Here is a 10138-nt window from a genome sequence, read left to right as displayed (position 1 = left end):
ATTGATTTCACATAAAAATTAGGTACATTAGCAAAATACGAGCTTGGAAGTTGAAATTAGTACAAGCATCAATCGTCATCATCATGAACCATTCTCAATCACCTCTAGCTGCGGACTTGACTACACATTTAATCTTTCTCCAAACATATATCATGGTTATTATCATCATCCTAGCAAGAAGTTGATAAAAAGAACAAAAGCCGCACGACAGCGCTATTTATTCAACAAGTCTTTTCATGGCAGGATTCCTTACGAGATTGACTGGTTTGAAGAGCAGCTCGAAACCACCTTCTGCGAAGGGCGTACACATACAAAAAGTTCCAACTACAACACCATATCAACCAGTAAGAGCAGCATTGAGAGCACTGTGTACATCTATGCCGATTTGTGCTTCAGCTTTCTCCACGTCTGTTGATGCAGTGTTTAGCTTTTGTTGAAAGTCTGCGAGGCCTTTCTGAACCAAATTTGGGTCCAGGCGGTCTACTGGTGTGGCCTCAATAGCAATTATATCTGCAACAGCGTTTGCATGGACAAAAGCAAAACCACTGCTAAGGAAATACTTAGTCACATCGTTGCCTTCATGAACTGACAGAATCCCAGGTTTTAGCTCCGCAATTGTAGCTACATGACCAGGTAAAACACCCATTTGTCCTGCAGTTGCCGGGACTATAACCATATCAACCTGTCGGCACAACAGGTGCACAGTCATCACTATACATATTCTATACTAAGCTATGACTACAATGTCAACCCGCCATTGAACAGATCGGAGTAAGAAGTGAAACAAATGAAGTACCTATAATACATCGGCTTGCTTACATGATCCGGGGATTCTTAGTTTAATTCCAAATAGGGCATATAGAGCAACATAATAGCATTTGCAGGGAGTAATATTAACTTGGGAAAGTTTCCATCTGGGCAAACAAATTGACCATGAACTGTCCTACTGCATTTCCAAGTTTGAAAACATGTGATGTTATGTTAGCTGCATTAACGACGGGAGATACTGCAGTAGCGTGGAATTAGGTCGGCAACAAATAGATGCATGAATTGAATAGTATGAGCATACTATTCTCAGTGATACTAGGCATCTAAAATGAATGATAAAAGATAACCCTACAAATAGATGTTTCGAAGAGTTACTTACACCTAAGACTTATTAGACAAAGAGTTTAATTCGAAACCACATAACAGAGTAATTTTTTTTAAGAGTGGCAATTGGATTTGAACATAAAAGTACAATTCAACTTATCAAGAAACTGAAAGCCAGAGATCAGAACAAATATTTACAGGTCCTTCCCAAAGATTCAATCAAATAAATAAGTAGTAAACCTATAATTTGCTTCTTGAAAGGATAAAATTGTATAGTTCACGATGGAGAAAGAAATCAAATACCATACGATAGGACAAGATATAACGTAAATTCATCGACAAACCAAGCATTTCAGAAGAAAGTCTCGGCCTTCTACAATAAAATCAATGCATTTCAAAAGGAATATGGAAAATATATCGGTTTCTGAATCTTTGGGGTCGGCACCAGTTTTAATGTAAAATTAGTAAAATAAGAGAGATGTAGAGAGAAAAATTAAATAAAGTATTGTTAGTGGAGAATGGGTTCCACCCCATTAAAGATAAATGACTTTTTAAAATTAGAAAGTGCATATTCTCATGGGACGGACTAAAAAGAAAAGAGTGCATAGAACGGAGTGAGTATGTACTAGTACTATGTTTAATTAATTCTAAAATAGTTATATTTCGAATTAATACCTAGAAACAAGTTGTAATTTTTATTTCTAATCGAAATTGTAAATTTTAAGCTTTTAAATTTGATATAGAAAAATGGCATAATGCGAGGGCTAGATACAAACATACAGTGCCGCAATGAGGTGTTGTAAGATCGTCGGTTAACTTCTTGGTAGTAAGATAACATTGCATGGGCAAGGCGTACGCAACACATGTGGTTTATGGATTTTCTTTGGAAATATTCGCATGCTTCAAAGGAAATAAATAAACAATTGATGATACTAGATAAATTGGTTTATAATTGGCTGATGCAATGATTCATACCATAACACTTGTTGGTTGCATCATTCACTTATTTAATAAATATTAATTCAGATGTTTGGTTTCATTTATTTCAGGAGATACATAAGATGTAATAGCTTTTATGCCCCTAAGGTTTTATTTATATCAAAATTACAGCAATATAAAACGCATCTCCCTCCTTATTTTTTAGCAGTCTCGCGGGGTTTTTCATTGGGCGTAAAATTTGTCTCCAAAAGCGGCGACTTCGCAAGGTTCTCCGAGGTTACGAATTCCAGGTTGTCGATATTTTTGTGTGTTTCCTTCGTTGTTTTGCTCATTGCAGGATACGTATCATGATGTTTCGACTTGAAATTTTATGATCAATTGACTGCACCGATAAAATTTTAAGAAATGTCTCAAGGCCTGAAGAAAGAAATTTGTAAACAATTTAAAATTCCGACCGAATGCAAGCAAGCGGCACAAAATGAACAATTGCCCATAGTGAATGCAGTAACCCACAGAAAAAAAACCAAGATTAAATTGGCACAAAATGAACAATTGCCCACAGTAAGCAAAAGTTCAAATTTTTTTCTAGTAGATTGCGAAAAAGATTGGGCAACTTTCCCCCAAATTTATGAAATCTGGTTGCCTACTTTGAAATCGTATTAATTTGTCAAATTGCAAAATAACAAATCCACAGAAGAATTTCATTTTCAGAAACTAGATCTAGAAAATGAATCCACCAACATCCATTAAATACGTTCCCAAATTTGCTGAAATTAGTTTAAATTCAAGAACTCACCTAGTTAAACATGACGTGGTGCTCCAACGGCAAAATGGAGTAGCTTGGCGCTGGGCTGTTTTCTCGTCGCAGTGATTTGTAGCTTACTTTGACCTCACTTCTGAAATTCAAAATGCCAAACCGAGGAAGGGTATTTGGGAGAAAAAGTGACCTTATCTGACACTCAATTCGATGCAAGATAATAAACGGCCAACCAAGTGCTAATACGTATCTGCTGAGAACAACATGAGTAGTGCGGGCCTCGCTTGTAAAAAAGGGCTACCAGATAATATTCATAAGTAACCAAACAGCCTGATTAGTTCAGATAAAAATTATAAACCTAGAATATCTTAACAACCAAACGACTCCTTAGGGTTGACAATTTAAGAAGGATTTGATCTTCAAGATTAGTCATGTAGCAACAGTGGTATATTGACTTATTGAGTCGGAGGGGTACACTGGCATGCGTTATTCGATTCTTTGGAGAACCACAATGGTAAATACTCCCTCTGTCCCATTAGAAATGAAACGTTTTCCTTTTTAGTTTGTCCCATTAAAAATGAAACGTTTCCTAAAATGGAAACATTTCTATCTCTACTTTTTCATCTCTCTTACTTTACTCTCTCTTCATTAACTCACAAAACAACACTACATAAAAATTCGTGCCGATTCTCAAATGTTGCATATTTAATGGGACGGAGGGAGTATTTATTAGTCCTAAAATTCATTTAAGATTTAATTTATTTTCATGAATTAAAGGATTCATATACAAATAAATAAATAAAACACATAATTCAAGCATTCAATTCATGCAATTCAATTAAACACGAATTATTCTAAAAATAGTCTTGATACCTATTGTTGGGGTTTATATCAGAAACATGCAAATTAAACAAATTCACAAGCAGAATATATTTAGCCTTGTGCATAAAACCACAGATTGCATGCTTAAAAATGTATTTAGTTCATGCAAAGAAATTAAATCCTAAGAATTCTAAAATTAAGATAGCTTATAATGTATGTTCTTCAAAGAATTGATGATGACTTATTCCCAAATTCAAAATACAATCTTTTGTTTGGATGTCATATGATTAATAGTATAATTTTATTAACTTTCACGCCAAAAGCAACACTAATGTAATTATCTCAAAAACTTATTTTATATATAGACAGATTTTATATTGACTCGAAGAAAATTAAAAAATCGAAAAGAAATGAAATGAATGTAAAACAAGAAGAGGAAGGGTAAAAAAAATTGACAATGGTTTTGACAAAATCCAACGGCAACAAAACGCAACGCCTTTGGCGCCAAATAGCATCATTTTCATCTGGAAAATAAATTCCTCTCAAACATAGTTTTCAGTATTCCGAAAATTTTTTGAAGCAGTAAACAATGGATGATGAGACGGATTGGAGACTGGCCTCCGATTGGTACTCTCCAACTCGCCTCCACGACAGTCCCGTCAAATATGATTTTCCGGTACCTATTTTTTTGAATGATTTCTCGCATTTTCTTCGATAATTACTTTGAATTTCTCACAATTTGTTGTTGTGTTCGACAAGGGCGATAGGTTTATCCCAAATCGGAGTCTGATGGATCTCGATCAAGCCCACGGTGCATTGACCAACACCACTGTTGCACGACCCACACACACCAAATCTAGTGTCAGTTCTTCAATCTTCGAATTATTCTTGAATTTCAAATTCACTTCAGTATTTCTTGATTCGGATTAAATTTGTGTTTAATGGCCTCAAAAATCAAAAGTTATGATGCTTTTTTCGATTCTACTTTGTGGCTTGAGAAATTTGGGGATTGAGTTTGTTAGGTTTATGAAGGGGTGTGAGCTGTTTGACTGATGTTCGTTTTTCATCACAGATTGAATATAGGAAATCTTTGAGCAATCTGACCTTGAATGCTGAAGGTAGGCCATTTCAAATGCTTGTTTTCAGGGGCAGTCCCAAATCAAGTAGAAAACTGAGCCCTATGATTGATGAAACGCGATGTTGTAACAACGAGGCCCTTACTTGTAGACCGCTGCGAAGATTCCCCAAGGTAAATGTCTTCACAGGCTCTTGCTCGTCTTTTCGTGTGATGATAACTAGCTTGTCGTGCCAGGGTGAAGCTCGTATCCTGGATGCGCCAAGAATCAGCCATGACTATTATCTCAACGTTATTGATTGGGGGAAGACGAACCTGCTAGCAGCTGCTCTTGACAGAAAATTATACTTGTGGAATGCAAATACTTGTAAAGTTGAACTAGTATCAGAAGCGAGCGAAGGCGACTATCTTGCTAGCGTAAACTGGTCGGAAAATGGAGAAGTTGTAGCAGCGGGGTATAGTTGCTCGAAAATTAATCTCTATGATGCTGAGTCGCTCCATCTAGTAAGTGTCCTGATGAGCATGCTGATGGCTCGCTCTTTATCTGTTGACGACGTTGGTTTTCAGTTCTTGTCATGTGTTTTACGCAGGTGAGGTTGTTAGAGGGTCAGCGTGGACGTGTGGGATCTATCGCGTGGAATGGTCACACACTAACTTGTGGAAGCTCTACCGGAGCTATCATCAACCATGATGGTAAATAAGGTTGCTTCTTTGTTCATCCTTAATATAGTGTCAAGACTGTTGAAATGATCAGAGTTTTGTGACAGTGAGAGTGCGGAACAGTCAAGTGTGCCGCGTGAAAGTGCACAAGGGCGAAGTCTCTGGTTTGAAGTGGTCGGCCGCAGGGAGCATGCTAGCCAGTGGTGCAAATGATACTCGAGTCTACTTGTGGGACGCGTGCAAGATGAGCGCAAACCATCACGTTTACAGATTCGATCATCATTGTGCAGCGGTTAAAGCTCTGGCGTGGTGCCCTCACGACTACAACGTGCTGGCATCTGGTGGTGGCTTGGACGACGGCAATATAAAGCTATGGAACACTCAAAAAGGGACCTGCACCTCTAGCACAGAAACTAAGTCACAGGCGAGTTTGATTGTTCGATTTCTTTCCTTTTATGATCAGAAGATTTATTGATTATGGTGATGATTTTGTTGACAGATATGTGGGCTGCAATGGAACAGGCATCACAAAGAGTTATTAAGCGGCCATGGCTACGGCTACGAATGCCAAAACCAGTTATGCTTGTGGAAGTACCCTTCCATGTCCCGAATAGGAGAATCTGCCAACGCGACGTCTCGGGTTCTTCATCTAACTCAGGTCTGATTTATAACCTGATGCAATAAGAACTGTAGTGTTGCCAATGTTGTATACTGAAAATTAGTCGTCGACAGAGCCCAGATGGTCTGACTGTCGCCTCAGCCGGAGAAGACGAGGCACTTCGATTCTGGAATGTATTTGGTCCAGCGCCCCCTGGCAATTCAAGGATGTCCTATTTGGAGAGCCTTCTATCTCTCAAGACATCAGCCATAAGGTGATGAGATCTTCAACTCTCCAACTAATGTAGCTTAAGAAGTGGGCTGTTATATGAATCTATGAATGCAATAGTTTACACACCAACAGTTTTGATCAACATACTATTGTACTCATCGACTACAATACACAAGTTTCATGGCAACTCGGTTTAGAATACAACTTTACGACCTTGAAAAAATGAAATCATCCAACTGTAAATTTGTTTTCTGGCTAGCACCATCAGATCACAAGTTAAAGGGAAATGCATCAGACCCAGATATGGGAGTATTATTTATTTGAGAAATCCTTTCACAGCAAATTCTGAGATCGAAGTTTGATCAACAAGCATAAAGCCTTGAAAAAGGCTACAAAAAGAATTCCCTTAGCAGAAATAAATCAATCGACTCCACAGTACCTTTAACCTGTAAGGGCAGCATTGAGAGCACTGTGTACATCTATGCCGATTTGTGCTTCAGCTTTCTCCACATCTGTTGACGCAGTGTTTAGCTTTTGCTGAAAGTCTGCGAGGCCTTTCTGAACCAAATTTGGGTCCAGGCGGTCTACTGGTGTGGCTTCAATAGCAATTATATCTGCAACAGAGTTTGCATGGACAAAAGCAAAACCACTGCTCAGGAAATACTTAGTCACATCGTTGCCTTCATGAACAGACAGAATCCCAGGTTTTAGCTCCGCAATTGTAGCTACATGACCAGGTAAAACACCCATTTGACCTGTAGTTGCCGGGACTATAACCATATCAACCTGTCGGCACAACAGGTGCACAGTGATCAATATACATATTCCCTACTAAGCTAAGACTACGATATCAACCCGCCATTGAACAGATCAGAGCAAGAAGTAAAACAAATGAAGCACCTATGATACATTGATTATTTGATTTCAATAAATTAAATGACGGTGACTGACTTGTTTACATGATATGGATCTTAGTTTTAAGTCCAAATAGGGCAACATAGTGGCATTTGGTGGGGGTAATATTAAAATGGGAAAGTTTCCAACTGGGCAAACAAAATTAATCATGAACCATCCTACTGCATTTCCAAGTTCGAAAACATGTAGTGGCTGTTTGGTTTGTTAGACAAAATAATCATGAGATGTAGTCTAAGTTTGAGTTGTGAGATTATTTTATTTGGAGGGGTGGCTATGACTAATTATCACTTGATTATCCACTGAGATTGAGTTGTGAGATTCAATCTAATGAACCAAAACCAAACACAATACATATTTAATCCCAAGATATAATCTTGCAAACCGAACTGCCTTGCCCCATGATATACTGTTAGCTGCATTAACTTGACAGGAGACTATAGTACCGTGGAATTAGATCGGGAACAAATAGATGCAGGAATTGAATAGTACAGCATATACTATTCTCAGTGATGGCATCTAAAAATGAATGATAAAAGATAACCCAACTTGTAAATGTTACGAGAGCACCTGATGTTTACACCAAACCCAAGACTTCTTAGCCAAAGAGTTTAGTCCAAAACCTCCTAACAGAGTAATTTTTTTGAAGAGTGGTTGGATTTGAACATAAAAGCACAATTAACTTTTCAAGAAACTGATCAGGAGAAATATTTACAGGTCCTTCCTAAAGAGAGAACAAATCCATAAGACAACACGAACACAGGTCATCCATAAGGCTGACTCAAATAAATAAGGAGCAAATCTATAGTTTGAATATCCTAGCTCAAGATGGAGAAAGAAATCAAATATCATAGGCTAGGACAAGATATTACTACAATAAGATGCAAAGCCGAGCATTTTTAACTGAAAATCTCGGTCTTCTACAATAAGATAAGATCAATGCGTATGGACAATCCATCTCACAAAGCAATAGAAAATATATCGATTTCCGAATCTCTGAAATCCGAATTTAGATAAACTGAAAAGCAAAATTCAGATTTGCAAATCCACCTCGAGGGCTTTCAACAGCATTCAACCATAGCCAGAAGTAAAAGAGGGGAAAAACAATAATAACCTAAATCAATAGCTCAAATTAAAAGACAACAGTCGGAACCTCTATAATCAATGCCAAATTGCAAACACCGGGACAATTGACATCAACGACATGATTATCAATGAAATTACCTCTTTGGAGGATAAGACAGAATCATAAGGAAGCACCAAATTGACAGTGAGCTTGGAAGGAATGTTGGCAGGGGTGGGTGGTCGAGGCTTCATGTACGCCGACGGGGTCTTCGGCGGGTCCATATTGGGGTTCATTTTCTTCCAGGACTCCACAAACTTGGTGTCTTCGGCGGTCTCCGCAGGGAGATCCGTCGAAAACTGGCGGCGCCACCTCATGGATGTGGCGGAGGCTCTGTTGAAGAGGGATCGTGAACCATGTCGCAGCATCTTGGGGAGAGAGGCGCTTGTTTCAGTTGTCGATTTCGTTTGGGGGAGAGAGAGAGGGGGGGGGGGGGGGGGGGCTGATATGTGAAATTTTTAGACGTTAGTGGGCTTTCTATTGAAGGCCCATAAACATGAGCGTCAAAAGGAGATTATTCCTTACTGTGCTATCTATTCAAAATCACCTTTACTCACCCATCGAAATGCCACAAACAACGAGGGTTCGTAATGGCGTAGGCTGTAGTTTATCCTCACATTTCCAACCATTTACGCAAAATTCAAACTTAATTAATATAAAATATCTTATTAAATAATAATTTTATTTCAATCATTTATATTAAATTTAAATTTTAAAAATATTCTCTATATTATACTCCCTCCATTCTAATACTCCCTCCGTCCCGGGCTACTCGCTCATTTCCTTTTCGGCTCGGAGATTAAGGAATGAGTGTATAGGAAAGTAAAAAATGACGGTTGTAGGTGAAATTTTTTACTAAAAATGGAAAGAGTGCAAGTAACTTGGGACGCCCAAAAAGGAAATAAGTGCGAGTAGTGCGGGACGGAAGGAGTAATATAAAATATTTGATTTTCGACATAGGATTTACACAGTGTTGTTTTATAATGAAGAGAGAGAATAAAGTAAGAGATAGTAAAATATTATACTCCCTCCATTCTAATAATTATAAAATATTTGATTTTCGGCACAGGATTTACACAGTGTTGTTTTATAAGTTAATGAAAAGAGAGTAAAGTAAGAGAAGAGAAAGTAGAGATAGTGTTGTTTCCATTTTAGGAAACATTTCATTTTTAATGGGCATCCCAGAAAGGAAAATGTTTCATTTTTAATAGGAGAGAGAAAATACCTTTTTTTTACTCACAAAATGTTAAAAAGTGATTTGGGTTTTCTTATGTGAACCTAAAGATTATATTTTACTCAAAAACTAAAAATGAGATTAATTTGGAGTATGACTGAATCTATTTGCTTACTTTATTTTAAGTTTTAGTTTACATTAGAGATAATCTTAGTTTTCAGGTGACATGATTTGGTAAGATGTAAAAGCATCCATAATAATCATCTCCTCTTCAATGATTCCCTTTATGACTTCACACAACTTTTTTTTAATACATTCCTTATTCAAAAGGCTACACGTGCAATTATGCATCCATAAACCATCCATTTCCTTCACTATTTATAGAGTTTCACTTGACCGAAATCCTTACTAGTTGCCAAATCCCGACCAAATATGTTCGATTAGATTATCCTGGAGTTGGCGGTGGATAGCGGAATCGCGCGCCGATGCCCGACGATCTAGGAGCTCGTAGAATAGTTTGGCGCATCCTGGCGTGGGCATGCAAAAATGATGTAGGAGAAGTTTTGCACATCATACCACACTGGGGTTTTGATAATCGTGAACTGTGTTTGAATAACCTCGAACGCTCTTTACACATCCTTTTAAGCAGTCTCTTGCTGCTGCACAAAAAGAATTCGATTTGGGTTCTTGCGGCATATTGAGCGTCTTCACGAAGGTCACCCACTACAGATAGATACAATCACGAGATAGTATCT

The 10138-nt window shown here is 37.9% G+C and overlaps 3 protein-coding genes across 3 annotated transcripts; 1 reads left to right on the top strand and 2 right to left on the bottom strand.

Moving 5' to 3' along the window:
* Positions 1–337: 337 nt before the first annotated feature.
* Positions 338–709, bottom strand: LOC121745832 (ATP synthase subunit delta', mitochondrial-like). Its single transcript, XM_042139777.1, has one exon. It carries the CDS (start codon positions 707–709, stop codon positions 338–340), a length of 372 nt encoding a protein of 123 aa, XP_041995711.1.
* Positions 710–4140: 3431 nt separating this feature from the next.
* Positions 4141–6313, top strand: LOC121743919 (cell division cycle 20.2, cofactor of APC complex-like). Its single transcript, XM_042137320.1, has 8 exons — positions 4141–4286; positions 4370–4471; positions 4683–4859; positions 4923–5189; positions 5276–5378; positions 5453–5769; positions 5845–6003; positions 6078–6313. Exons 1-8 carry the CDS (start codon positions 4200–4202, stop codon positions 6219–6221), a joined length of 1356 nt encoding a protein of 451 aa, XP_041993254.1. The 5' UTR covers positions 4141–4199; the 3' UTR covers positions 6222–6313.
* A 137-nt stretch (positions 6314–6450) lies between these two features.
* On the bottom strand, positions 6451–8630 carry LOC121743920 (ATP synthase subunit delta', mitochondrial-like). Its single transcript, XM_042137321.1, has 2 exons — positions 8311–8630; positions 6451–6960 (listed from the first exon to the last, which is right to left on the bottom strand). Exons 1-2 carry the CDS (start codon positions 8575–8577, stop codon positions 6616–6618), a joined length of 612 nt encoding a protein of 203 aa, XP_041993255.1. The 5' UTR covers positions 8578–8630; the 3' UTR covers positions 6451–6615.
* Between the last annotated feature and the right edge of the window lie 1508 nt (positions 8631–10138).

Source organism: Salvia splendens, chromosome 8, assembly GCF_004379255.2.
Source record: "Salvia splendens isolate huo1 chromosome 8, SspV2, whole genome shotgun sequence".
Classification (NCBI taxonomy): Eukaryota; Viridiplantae; Streptophyta; class Magnoliopsida; order Lamiales; family Lamiaceae; genus Salvia; species Salvia splendens.
Note: the sequence above shows the minus strand (reverse complement) of the source record. Positions and strands in the feature narration are given on the sequence as shown.

Coding starts and splice junctions, on each gene's coding strand:
- LOC121745832 (XM_042139777.1), bottom strand. CDS start 709: ATGACTGTGCACCTGTTGTGCCGACAGGTTGATATGGTTATAGTCCCG.
- LOC121743919 (XM_042137320.1), top strand. CDS start 4,200: ATGGATGATGAGACGGATTGGAGACTGGCCTCCGATTGGTACTCTCCA. Junction 5,190..5,275: donor ATGCTGAGTCGCTCCATCTA/GTAAGTGTCCTG, acceptor TGTTTTACGCAG/GTGAGGTTGTTAGAGGGTCA. Junction 6,004..6,077: donor GGGTTCTTCATCTAACTCAG/GTCTGATTTATA, acceptor AGTCGTCGACAG/AGCCCAGATGGTCTGACTGT.
- LOC121743920 (XM_042137321.1), bottom strand. CDS start 8,577: ATGCTGCGACATGGTTCACGATCCCTCTTCAACAGAGCCTCCGCCACA. Junction 6,961..8,310: donor CTGTCTTATCCTCCAAAGAG/GTAATTTCATTG, acceptor TTGTGCCGACAG/GTTGATATGGTTATAGTCCC.